The 11953-nt window shown below is 47.1% G+C and overlaps 5 protein-coding genes across 10 annotated transcripts; 2 read left to right on the top strand and 3 right to left on the bottom strand.

The window, feature by feature from the left end:
* The first annotated feature begins 544 nt into the window (after positions 1 to 544).
* On the top strand, positions 545 to 2472 carry LOC6493261 (ubiquitin-conjugating enzyme E2 R2). 5 transcript variants are annotated; one of them, XM_014908808.3, is made up of 3 exons: positions 545 to 704; positions 1169 to 1790; positions 1938 to 2472. In XM_014908808.3, the coding sequence occupies exons 2-3, from the start codon at positions 1206 to 1208 to the stop codon at positions 2334 to 2336; spliced, it is 984 nt and encodes a 327-aa protein (XP_014764294.1). In that variant the 5' UTR covers positions 545 to 704; positions 1169 to 1205; the 3' UTR covers positions 2337 to 2472. The 5 variants fall into 5 exon arrangements, with proteins under 5 accessions (XP_014764294.1, XP_014764291.1, XP_014764293.1 ...); XM_014908805.3 differs by having other exon boundaries at positions 546 to 704; positions 1944 to 2472; XM_014908807.3 differs by lacking the exon at positions 545 to 704 and adding an exon at positions 775 to 956.
* A 655-nt stretch (positions 2473 to 3127) lies between these two features.
* Positions 3128 to 4713, bottom strand: LOC6506718 (probable aminoacyl tRNA synthase complex-interacting multifunctional protein 2). 2 transcript variants are annotated; one of them, XM_001957338.4, is made up of 5 exons: positions 4484 to 4713; positions 4254 to 4376; positions 3904 to 4056; positions 3613 to 3841; positions 3128 to 3551 (listed from the first exon to the last, which is right to left on the bottom strand). In XM_001957338.4, the coding sequence occupies exons 1-5, from the start codon at positions 4610 to 4612 to the stop codon at positions 3175 to 3177; spliced, it is 1011 nt and encodes a 336-aa protein (XP_001957374.1). In that variant the 5' UTR covers positions 4613 to 4713; the 3' UTR covers positions 3128 to 3174. The 2 variants fall into 2 exon arrangements, with proteins under 2 accessions (XP_001957374.1, XP_014764878.1); XM_014909392.3 differs by lacking the exon at positions 4254 to 4376 and having other exon boundaries at positions 4484 to 4711.
* A 27-nt stretch (positions 4714 to 4740) lies between these two features.
* Positions 4741 to 9568, top strand: LOC6493262 (general transcription factor IIH subunit 4). Its single transcript, XM_001957340.4, has 3 exons — positions 4741 to 4834; positions 7586 to 8019; positions 8077 to 9568. The coding sequence occupies exons 2-3, from the start codon at positions 7727 to 7729 to the stop codon at positions 9275 to 9277; spliced, it is 1494 nt and encodes a 497-aa protein (XP_001957376.1). The 5' UTR covers positions 4741 to 4834; positions 7586 to 7726; the 3' UTR covers positions 9278 to 9568.
* On the bottom strand, positions 4845 to 7425 carry LOC6506717 (U3 small nucleolar RNA-associated protein 14 homolog A). Its single transcript, XM_001957339.4, has 2 exons — positions 6893 to 7425; positions 4845 to 6835 (listed from the first exon to the last, which is right to left on the bottom strand). The coding sequence occupies exons 1-2, from the start codon at positions 7295 to 7297 to the stop codon at positions 4901 to 4903; spliced, it is 2340 nt and encodes a 779-aa protein (XP_001957375.1). The 5' UTR covers positions 7298 to 7425; the 3' UTR covers positions 4845 to 4900.
* On the bottom strand, positions 9316 to 11711 carry LOC6506716 (probable Ufm1-specific protease 2). Its single transcript, XM_001957341.4, has 2 exons — positions 11556 to 11711; positions 9316 to 11497 (listed from the first exon to the last, which is right to left on the bottom strand). The coding sequence occupies exons 1-2, from the start codon at positions 11592 to 11594 to the stop codon at positions 9710 to 9712; spliced, it is 1827 nt and encodes a 608-aa protein (XP_001957377.1). The 5' UTR covers positions 11595 to 11711; the 3' UTR covers positions 9316 to 9709.
* Between the last annotated feature and the right edge of the window lie 242 nt (positions 11712 to 11953).

Here is an 11953-nt window from a genome sequence, read left to right as displayed (position 1 = left end):
GCGCCGAAATAAATTTCTGTGTTTTTCTATAAAACGAGGCTTAAAAAAGCGTTTGTCAAAAAATACTTTTTATATACTTCACTTTCTTTTTTCCTTTTTAGAGGGCCAATACTACGAACGGGGTGGAAAATTTGTTGGTATTTTTCAAGAGTATTCTCCAGAAATTTCCCTTTTAATTGGCGCCACTTTCAATTAATTATAAAATTTGTATGTCTAACAAATAAATCAAATGAATTCAATAAATGAACATATTTTTCTATATTAAATAATTATTAAACAATCTTATTTTATGTTAAAAAGTATATTTTAATGACCTAATACAATAACAGTGTGGCAATAATATCCCTGCCACCTCTAAAACTATCGAATGCAACGCATATAATAAAGGTGGTAAAAAGCAGGTAAATATTTTAAACCAAGCGTTTATATATGCAATTTCACGTTTAAAACTCATAATAATGCTAATTTCCATTTAATATTTAATTAATTAAAGCAATTGCAATCACGAGACAACTTCACTTTATTACATCCCGACTCCCTGAGAAAACGACTTGCGCAAAGGCCACCTTCAAAGTTGCGCCAGCCCTGGTCCGTGGAGTGCCACCCTGGATTTTGTTTTGTAAAGTGAAATTGTCGCAAGTCAAACAACAATAACAAAAGGCATTTAAATCTCGTATAAATTCAAAAAACTATTGGCTACGCAAGTACGTATCATGGGACCAGGTGTCGGCAATTAAAAAACAGTGTTGAGACAGCATTTGAATCAAATTTTTGCTAACTAGAATCGAGTTTCCTGTTGTCTGCTTTGACAGGAGTAATGACAAGGGCATTATAGTTTTTCCCCCAAACGACAAATATAGATGTGTTTTTTCGAACTTGGAAAATTATTAGACCAAATTTTGCCGTTTTCCTAGCCAGTGCCAGTGGGACAGGGAAACAACAGTCATCGCTTTGTGGTTGGAAATTTTTCTTTCTTTCTTTTTTTTTTGTATGACGTGCTCACCTTGAAGCCAGCAGTAGCAGTAGCAGCAGCAGCAGCAGCAGCAGCAAGCAAGCAAGCAAGATATTGACCCTGCACACAAACGCATACATATACAATACACGCATACTGTGATTAAATAGCGCAAAATATTCATTTGTTTCGTTCCGAAATGTTTTTTATCGACAGAAACCGGCGAACACTGCAACTGGGCACCAACGAACAGATGACCACCGCCGCCTCCACATCGCAGCATGCGTCCTCGACGATGATGGCTGGCTCGGGATCGGGACTGGGATCAGGTTCTATTGTTGCTACCGCATCCTCTGCCACCGCCACCGCCGCCCCAATGACCACACCGAGCAGCTCGGCTGTCCGGGCATTGGCCATGGAATATAAGTCACTGCAGGAGGAACCGGTGGAGGGATTCCGTGTCAAGCTGATCAATGACGATAATCTATTTGAGTGGGAGGTGGCAATTTTTGGGCCGCCAGATACTCTCTATCAGGGTGGATACTTTAAAGCGCATATGAAGTTCCCGCACGACTATCCGTACTCACCGCCATCCATCCGTTTCCTGACAAAGGTCTGGCATCCGAATGTCTACGAGAACGGTGACCTGTGCATATCTATACTTCATCCGCCGGTCGATGATCCTCAGAGTGGTGAGCTGCCCTGCGAGCGCTGGAATCCCACACAGAATGTCCGCACCATCCTGCTGTCGGTGATCTCGCTACTCAACGAACCCAACACATTTTCGCCGGCCAATGTCGATGCGTCGGTGATGTATCGCCGATGGCGGGACTCGCAGGTTGGTCATGATCCATACATTTTGGGTGAATGTCTGATAAAGAGGGCTCTTTCTTTTTTTTGTTTAAATTATAAATGTTTTAAAAGCCCATCAAGACATTAGCCCTTTTAAATACCTAGCTCTTTGATAAGGATCCACTACTTACAGGGTAAGGACAATGAGTATCCCAACATCATTCGCAAACAGGCCCTGGCCGCCAATGCTGAGGCCAAGCGCGAGGGCATTGTGGTACCGATGACCCTGGAAGACTATTGTCTCAAGCCCACTCGCAAGCCCACAACAGAATCTGCCAACTTTTATGATGATGACTTCGATCTGGAGACCGAGGACGATCTGCCGACAGACGACGACGATTTCGAGGACGATGACGACGAGGAGGAGGAGGACGAGGATGATAGTGCCACTGCGTCGATAAGCAAAAATAATGGTGGCAGCAAGTGCAACAACAATGGACTGGGCCACGATGCGGCCATTGCCGGTGACGGTGCTGTGGTGGCGGATGATGCCGAATCCGCTGACGACAGTGGCAAGGGCGAGACCACATAATGTAGCCACGGGAGCCCCGCCATTCGCCAAGTTTCTTCTTCCTCCACCTCCTGCCCTAGGCGGCGAGCCACCGCCTTTTAATTTCTTCAACATTATTATTATGATTAATGCTAATTATAAACGTTTCAAAACTAAACCAATCACGTGGGAAAACAATTATTTTCGCCTAGTTTACACTATGGATAATGCAATGATCCCAAATTCTTATCCACTTAATTAGATTATTCGTATAAAAAAAAACAGCGGGCTCACTCAATTTTCCAGCCGATGGCATGCAATTAATAGAGTTCAGGGACAAGCTAATCCCCACAGAGAACGGAGATCGGAACAAAAAACGTATGGAACTCAACCAGAAACTGATTATCAATATAAAACAAAAAGATATATACACATATGTATTAGGTATAAAATATTATTTAAAAATATACGTATATGAAGTGACATGCGCATACCTACATACACTTTTATGTGAGAGAAGAAATCTAAATTGTCATCTAACTCGATCCACGACCCGTCGTGGCAAACTACAGGATAACAACACACATCATGCCCATTATGAACAATCAACGGATTTCAAGTATAAAAGCAAATATGAACCTAGCGATTAAGCCATTTTTAAGTGCAAAATTGACAGAGAGTAAGTTTAAAACAGACAGCAAATGCAATATAGAAATGAGGAATCGCATTGTATAAACAGTAACTAATTGCAACAAAGATAAATAAGCCAAATAAAATTATAAAAAAAAGATTAATGGTCTCTAAATTATTACTTTTAATTAACCGGAAAGTAATTTCGTTCATATTCTTTTTATTTGTTCGACTTTATCGATTGGATATCTTAAATTTGAACTACTAGCTTGGCTCGCTTCCTCCAGGCCACCAGCGCCGGCGTCAGATCCTTGTCAGTGATGGCGGGCATGCGTATCAGGGAGCTATACACTCCGATATCGGCCACCGACATCTGAGCCCCACCGAAATACTGTTGCTGCTGCAGCCGTTTGTCCAGCAGTCGCACCATAGCCACTTGCGTCTTGTGCGTGTTGCAGCGCAGCAGTTGGTAACAAATGTCCAGGACGAGGTCGATCTCGTTGCACAGCGGAGACCCTTCGTACCGGTATTCAGCGGGTCCCACGCGACCAAGGTACCTGATGATGTTCACTTCTCCATAGATGGGCACGTACATAGTCGGCGAACTAATCATCTCGGTATGTTCGCCTGCAAAAAAGACAAAAGAGGATCTAGCAGTGATTTTTGGTGCATTCCACTGGGTACCTACAGTTCTTCCAGATGAGAGTTATGTTGATTTTGGGCAGAGCCGGATTCACTGGCACCTTGGCCAGGTTTGCTTCGAATTCCCGGGCGGCCGGTCCAATATCCGCCATCGTGGAGTGTGTGAAGGTCTTGACATCAATCGTGTACAGATCCCGCCAGGCATTCTTGAGCGCCAACAAGGCGTATGGTATGAAATTTGGGTGTCCGTTGATGACAACGTCTTGCAGAGGAATCTGACGGATAAACAGGCACAAAATGTAGCAACTTCATAAGAGGATATTGCAAAAGAATGCACCTCCTTTAGGCCACCGTTCTGGAAGGCCGTTGTGTGTTGGAAGGTCTTGCCGCACACCCCGAGACCGGCTCGGATCTGTCCTAGCTGCGTCTTCAGATCCTCCAACTGCTTCAGGACCTTCTCCTGGCGAGCGGTCACCGTCGCAGTGTCATCCTGAAATCGAAACACAAATAAATTAAGGGGTTTCCTGCAGCCAGCGACATCAAGAACAGAGCAAGCAACACAAAACGGATCATGGATACATATTTTTATATCTTTCTTGTTTTGTTTTGTTTTTTTTTTTGGTTAGTCGTTGGTTTATAAATAGATTTTCGAATTTAGTAGCTGTAGTGGTTGGAGGTGGTCTTAACCTTTAGCAGTTGTTGTATCTGTCGGCCTAAAGAGTCCAAATCAAGTGCACATGTGGCGGCTGGGTTATTCACGTTTGCATTGCTGCCTCTGCTCCTGCTGTTCTCCAATCTGTGCTGACCCCTCTGGCAAAATGCGGGAATGGAATGGACAGATCAGCGTTGTTATATACCATGATTAGCCATCCATAAACTTGATCCTGACCGAATTCTGGCCCCGGCCATCAACTTACGCATGATGATGTGGATGGGCCTGCCGATGAATCCAGAGCGTCCGCCGCCAGGCTCACATTCTTCAGCGCATACATGCAGGTGGGCAGCTTAATCTCGAATTGCGGCAGCAACGTCTTCAGTTCATACATTTCTGGCCTGGCCTGAGGCGTGGAAATAACAATAATTCAACGAAAATTGCAAAATGTGCTGTTAGTGGTGGGCAAGGCTGAGACTATCGATAGGTGTTATCGACTTATCGATATTGGGCGTAATATTTCACTTTTTAAACCATCCTAAAACTATTAAAATCATAATAATTTAGGTGATAGGAAAGCTTAAAGTGTAGGCCTGACATTAATTAAATAACGAAGGTATAGTACCTTATTTTATCAATTTACAACGGTATATTTTCTGATCTTCGTAACTATATTTTATATCTAAGTTTTTTTTATCTTGGAAGGTACTTTCGGCAGCCGCTTTATTCTCCTGTCTACGACATGACGCAGACGTCTGTCCGGCTTAACCAGCTCACTCTCGTCCATGGGATTAATGACCTGGCCCTTGCGAGTAATGACTGCCGGTCGTGTCAGCATCCGGAAAGCAGTCTCCGGCACAAAAGTCCGTCCGATCGGGGCTCGAATACTGGCCTCATAGTCGGCCAAAGAGCGGAACGGAAATGGGACACTGGAGACCAAGTGCTCGCGCGCCTGCTTGCTACCATTTTCGTTAAGATAGAGATTGTCCTTGTTCTCATCTCGACGCTTCTCTGGAGCCGCCAGCTTCAGCAGAAGTCGCTTGTTGCGGCGCTCCATCACTTCCTTGGAAATGCCGGCACCAGCCCAAGAACCCCATCCAGGAAGGGCTAGCTGGATTTCCGTGTTCTTTAGCTCAGAGTCCTTGGTCTTGTCGCGATTGAAATCGGCTACAATGTCGTCGTCCTCGAATGCCTGACTAATGGTTAGCTGGCGATCAGCAGCCACATCATCCTCTTCGTAGTCCGCCCCCTCGTCGTCAATGAGAACGTCATTAATGCCGTTCGAGTTGGTCTTCTTTTGCTTCCACACTATTGTGGCAACTTTGTTGGGGTCTATGGTGTCGGTAGATGGGGTTTCTACGGATTCGGGAACAGAGGACTCTTGAACCTCGGGGACGTTCTTCGGCGACTCTTCGTCGGCTTCGTAGTTCAACGGCTCATCTATCTCCACCTGTTTTTTCTTCTTGAACGTCAGATCCTGTAGGTTCTTAAGGGCGTCCTTTTTGTTAGCCTTCTTGCCTTTGACGGGAGTCTTTTTGAGTTGGTTGACCTGCTTCTTGAGCTTATCCAGCTTTTTGGTTAGCTTGGCCCTCAAAACGTCATTTTGTTCGTCAAAAATGTCTTCAATGGATTTCGTTTGGACGTTCCCCTTTTCTTTTTTCGTCTTGACCTTTTCCGGCTTGACTTTTTCCACCTGCCATCCATTTTGCAGAAGAACTTTGGCCTTTTTGGTTGTCTTCTTGGCCTGTTTTGGTTTTGAAGGAAGCACAATTTCTTTTTCATCGCCCTCTTCAGAATCCTGCGACTCTTCTTTGACTTCATCCTCGTCCTTGTCCTCGTCCATGTCCATGCGATGCTGCTCCAACAGTTTCTCGTTCTCATTCCGTTCCGTCCAATATTTCCTCCAGTTTGGGTCCTCATCATCGCCGTTAGCTTCTTCTCCGTTCTCGGCAGCCTTCCCTTTGGTCCAGGGATTAAAAGGATCGTAGTCCTCATCCTCGTCTTCAGCTGCCGGGTTTCTTGTTTCCTCTTCGCTCTCGGATTCCTCCTTTTTCTGAGTGAGCTCCCTGCTGACGGCCAACTGCTCGGCCAGATCCTTCCGCACCTCCTTGTCGTACTTGGCACGCACTTGGAGATTCTTCGCCCAGGTTCCGGTGTTCTTGTGCCGCAAGCTAGCACGCTCCTGCACTCGACTTTTCTCCAAGGCATTCAGTTTCTCCAGCGCCGCCTCGGGATTCGTTTTCTGCAACAGCTCGAACTCCTTCATCTGTTCTATGATCTTCTGGCGCTTCTGCAGCTTGTGGTATTTCTTCGACTTGATTTTGTTCTGCATTCGTGCCTTTGCCGACTTCTGCGACTCTCGCATCTTGAGGTATGCCAGCTCCTTGCGACGGGCAAAGAGCTCGTCCTTAGTGAGCTTCTTTGCGAGCAGTTGGCTCTCCTGCTCTGCCAGAGCCTTCTCATCGGTGGTGTCGCCGATTTGCGCTTTGCGTAGCTCTCGCAGCTTGAGATCGGTCTTCTGGAGCTCCATTGCCAGGTTTGACTTTAGGCTGGTGTTTAATCTGCGCACATTAGCTTTCGTATTCACGTAAATGGTCTCCGAGGGAAGTGGGAAGATCTGCGAACAAAATTCGATTTATTTCAATGTCGGACGATATCTATCCAGTCGCCTTACCTGGGTCTCCGCCGAGCGCTGTTGTGCCACCACAGCATCCCAGCGACCTAGCTTCTTGGTCACTCCCTCGTATCCAATGGTCCGTTTGATGCGATCCGCTTGAGGTTTCTCTAGCGGCTTCTGGAGTAACTTGCGAGTGCTCTGGACATTTTTGAGTTTCTTTCCCGTCTGGCTGTGCTTGGTAGAGGTGCGCAGGATTTGCACCAGGTCGTTGAGGCCCACCGATCGCGGCCCATGCTCCGCTTCCGTCACGGGCACGCTCTTGACCAACTGGAACTCATCCTGACGAGACTGCCGCTCATCGCGTGTGGATTTCTGAATGTGTTGCCCCTTGCCCAGACTGCCGATAGCCTGCAGCAGCCGTTGGTGGGCCCTCGAGTCGTAGGTCTCTTCATCGTCACTCATTTCAGCTCAAAACTTGATTTAAAAATTAGAATATAAATATTTTTGCAGCGCACGTGTGCGACTCAACAGCTGAATGTTTGTGATAGCTAGAGGTGCTGTCGTGATTGATAGTGACAGTCAGGCTAAACAAGCCTTAGCCTACGTACTTGTTAGATTTTGTCAAATTTCTACAAAATAGATTTATGGAATAATATAAATTAAGGGAATCCGTTAAGCTACTATGTAGATTTAAATTAATATTAAAAATTTTATTAATCATGGCTATATTCTTTTTATTTCATCCGATAGACATATCGAATGTCACAGATATCCCTCTATTACATCACTGGCAGCCATAGTTTCCCATCACTAACAGCCGGCACCTATCGACGCATGTGCCGTCACTATGATTGTTTACAAATTTATTCCGTGAACGCATTAGAGTAGGCTATGGCCGACACGAGAACAGGTCGGCATGCCGCTGCTGCAGGCAGTAGTAGCAGTGGAATTTCGGCACTGACGCAGAGCCCGGCCAACTTGGAGTGCAAGGACTTTCAGGAATATTTGCGAACGCGTCAAACGCCGGAAACGCTAGAAAAGTTGTACAACTATCCGCCGATCTGCTTGGCCGTGTTCCGGGAGCTGCCCGAGATAGCCAGACAGTTTATTATACGGATTCTGTTTGTGGACCAGCCCGTTCCCCAAGCAGTAGTTTCCTCGTGGGGTGCTCAACGATGCGCAAAGTACGAATTCCTACTCTTTTTAACAAAAAATTTTAAATAATTTGTAATATTCCTTAGAGAACAAACGGACGCCACAAGTTGCCTGACTGCATTGAATGTGTGGCGGGTGACTGCCATTCCAGGAGGGCTGTCTGCCTGGGAACTCTCACCCACATTCAAGAAGAGCGTTCGCCAGGTGCTGTTGGGCGGCGGAAAGCCCTGGCCCATGACCAACACCCTGGAGAAGGACTCCAAGCCAAGGGATATTAACTTTTTGGATACGTACGCCATGTCCCGCTGGCGCTGCGTGCTTCACTACATGGTAGGTACTGGTAGTCGAAATGGTGCCGAAACAGAGGCTATCAGCCCAGATGCCGTCAGGATCTTGTTGCACGCGAATCTTATGAAGAGGGATGAACGGGATGGAATCACTATAACCCGCCAGGGTTTTCAGTTCCTGCTTCTGGATACCAGGGCGCAGGTCTGGCACTTTATGCTTCACTATTTGGATACGTGCGAGGAGCGAGGAATGCCCCTGCCAGAATGCCTCTCCATGCTTTTCCAGCTTAGCTTCTCCACGCTGGGAAGGGACTATAGCTCCGAGGGCATGAACAAACAGATGCTGGACTTCCTGCAACACCTGAGGGAGTTCGGTCTAGTCTACCAGCGGAAGCGTAAGGAGGGCCGCTTCTACCCCACCCGCCTGGCTCTCAATGTGACCAGCAAGGAAGCCGCTGTGGCCGCCACCCTAACTACAGATGAGGAGGGAGTTCAGGAAAGTGGGTACATTGTGGTGGAAACTAACTATCGGGTGTACGCCTACACAGACTCCCCACTCCAGGTGGCCGTTTTGGGCCTCTTCACAGAGCTACTCTACCGCTTTCCCAATCTCGTAGTGGGCGTTCTCACCCGGGACTCGGTGCGCCAGGCGCTACGCGGCGGAATAACAGCCGAACAAATAGTCTCGTATCTGGAACAGTACGCGCATCCCAATATGCGGCTGGTGGAATCGGCCATCCAGTCGAAGTCATGCCTGCCGCCGACCGTGGTCGATCAGATAAAGCTGTGGGAAATGGAGCGCAATCGGTTCACGTATACGGAGGGCGTGGTGTACAATCAGTTCCTGTCGCAGAATGACTTTGTCACACTCCGGGATTATGCCCAATCGATCCACGTGCTGGTGTGGCAGAACGAGCGCACTCGGACAATGGTGGTACAAAAGAACGGGCACGACGACGTGAAGAGGTATTGGAAGAAGTACTCCAAGAGCGGAGGCTAGCAGCCGACTATCATATAAGATTTCAAAAATCACATCCATTTTTCTTTCCAAGCTAATATTTTAATATATTGCAATAAGTGTGGGAGAAGATCTATCATCGACATATAACGAGAATATTACAATTATCAATTACGAGAATAATTATACACGAAACCACGCTACAGCTTGACCTCAAATGGGATCTTAGGGCAAGTCGATTTCCATAGAACATTAATAAACATTGAAAAAGGGTGTAAAGATCACAGTAAGCCAAGAATAAGTGTCTAAAATAAATTCATATTATCTTCCCCATTGGAACATTTCTTTTTACCCGGATTCTGGGATCTTTCTCATGAACATGATTTTAAAACTATTTGGAAAAACTTTTCGTCTTAACTCTTAATCGACCCATCCCCAGTCCCCAGTCCTAACTAAATGCGAATGGGACACCCCTTAATATAATATTGGACGCTGGGGCATACACAGATTATAGTAGCTGCCCTTGGCCCAGAAGTCCATGCCCTTCCAGCCGCACCATCCTTTGATTTGGATGGTGGCCAGATCATCGGCACCTGTATAGTGGGGGTCGAGGATCAGGAACTTCACCTGACCCGATTGCACACAGTAGTCCACACCGATGATCGTGTGGGCCAGGACACCGCCGCCAATCATTACCGGCGTGCCCTGGGTCTGGAAGTGCATGGCCAGCTCTGAGGCAATCGTCGCCAGTTCTGCTCCCGTCGAGACATGCAATATTTTCGAGTCTACGTTGAGGAATCCCTGCAGACACATGCTTATCTCCGTTGAGCCAATCCACTGAGATGAGCCTACAAAGGAAGCCGGCTTGTCGTTAATTTTGTGCAGATATTCCTGTATTTCCAAGTGCGTCGGTATGGAAGCACTTGTGTATCCCTGCAGAAGGAACCAGGAGCAGATTGTCTGCAGCGATCGGTAGGCGCAGCCCCATCCCTTGTCCTGCACCTGCTGCTGAAGATAGTGATAGTAGTGGTAGTTTCCGTTTACTAAGTACTCCTTGCCGTCAGTCACACCGCTGGGACGGACTCCGATGTGGGTGTTTAGCAGTGGCGTCCACGGAGCGTCCTCTGTTTCGGGGTCGAAGTGAATCTGATTGGTTCGTCGGAAATAGGGACGGGTGACTGGCAGCCCGAACTGCCGATGGATTCGTTTTCGGCGCTCCTGCATGTTGGGATCATCATCTCCCAGATCCTCCAGATAGGCACAGCTCACGAAGTGCCCAAACTCCTGAGGATAGAAGTGGTAGCTTCTGGGAACTAAAAGCTTGCCGGTTTCGGTTTCTGTGAGATGCTCCACCAGGCTCAACTCAAATAATCTCAGAGCCCGGCAGATGCTCTCGATGAGAACGTCGTAGAGCCGCAAAAGCTTGGTCTTCCGGCACAGGATGGCCATGGCCTCGATTTCCAGGGTCACCTCCACTTTCACTTGCTCGTCACTGATCACAGCGATGCTCAGCGCCGGGTGGGGCGGAGAGTCCCTGGTGACTGCATCTCGACTCCGGCAGCGCATAACGTCAATGGGAATCACCTCGTAGTCGCAACCAGACGGGGCCAGGTGCTTCACAGACTCTTTCTGACTAGCTTTCTTCTTTTTGTCGCCTCCGGAGTTGTCTCTTTCCTTATCGAGAGCTGGAATGGCATCGATGAGGTCCTGTATCTGGGATTCGCTGGTGAACCTTGCATCCAGCGGTCCAGAGCTGTTGATGAATATTTTTGTTTGGGGCACATTAAACACAAGACTGCCATCGGCCACCCTCTTCCGTAGCACATGCATTTCCCGAGCCACTGCCTCGGGTGTGGCGGCTGTTTGGAGGAAGTATCCGCACTGCAACCGCGTGAAGCAGAAGTCGTTGTAGAGCTGCTCCGCTTCCATCACTTCGTACTGCGCCTCTTCCAGCTTCCCATGGACGAAGAATGATGCCCGTAAGCCGACCAAAGTGCCAAGCTGGCACTGCAGCAGAATGGGATTGTCGGTGATGTCCACCGACTTGATGACCTCATTTAGGTGCGCCTCGCCATCGGTGCAGTCTCCGAACTTCACCAAGCCGCAGAGGTCTAGCTCGGCGGGGAATCTGTGCTGGATCTGCTCGTAGTTCAGCTGCCCGAGACTGGACTCAAGGTTGAAACTCAAGAGCAGCAAGGTGCCGTCGCCGTAAAAGACACCATATAAACAACCGCTGCATTGTTGCTTCGTTCGCTCCAGGCGCTGAAATATGAGATTCCAGATTACCGATTACATTCGCAGCGACGCGTTGGAGTCTTACCTTGAGAAGGAAGGCGGAAATCTTCAGTTTGGGCAGCATATTTGCATTTAATAAGTAAATTAAAATGAAGTAATTGGGCCAAAAACGCAATTGCACAGCTGGCAAAAACTACCAGTGTTGATAAACATCAACGGCCATGACCTTTCGGCATGGGCGCAACATAAGAGGGTTTTAGGGTGGGGTCAACGAATATTTTCCATAAATATATTGTTTTTACTGTTTAATTAAGGGTTTATTTAAATAAAATGAGTACTTTAATTCAGAAATCTTATATTGCCCAATAAAAGTTATCTTACAACAGAAACTTACTCTTAATTGCGAACTACATAAAAATAAATGCTCTTATGAACATTCTATCATGATAATACAGGTTTATAAGTAACAAATTATAAATATTA

This window comes from Drosophila ananassae, chromosome 2R (assembly GCF_017639315.1).
Source record: "Drosophila ananassae strain 14024-0371.13 chromosome 2R, ASM1763931v2, whole genome shotgun sequence".
Classification (NCBI taxonomy): Eukaryota; Metazoa; Arthropoda; class Insecta; order Diptera; family Drosophilidae; genus Drosophila; species Drosophila ananassae.
The sequence above is the reverse complement of the archived record's forward strand: the minus strand, read 5'-3'. Positions and strand labels throughout refer to the sequence as shown.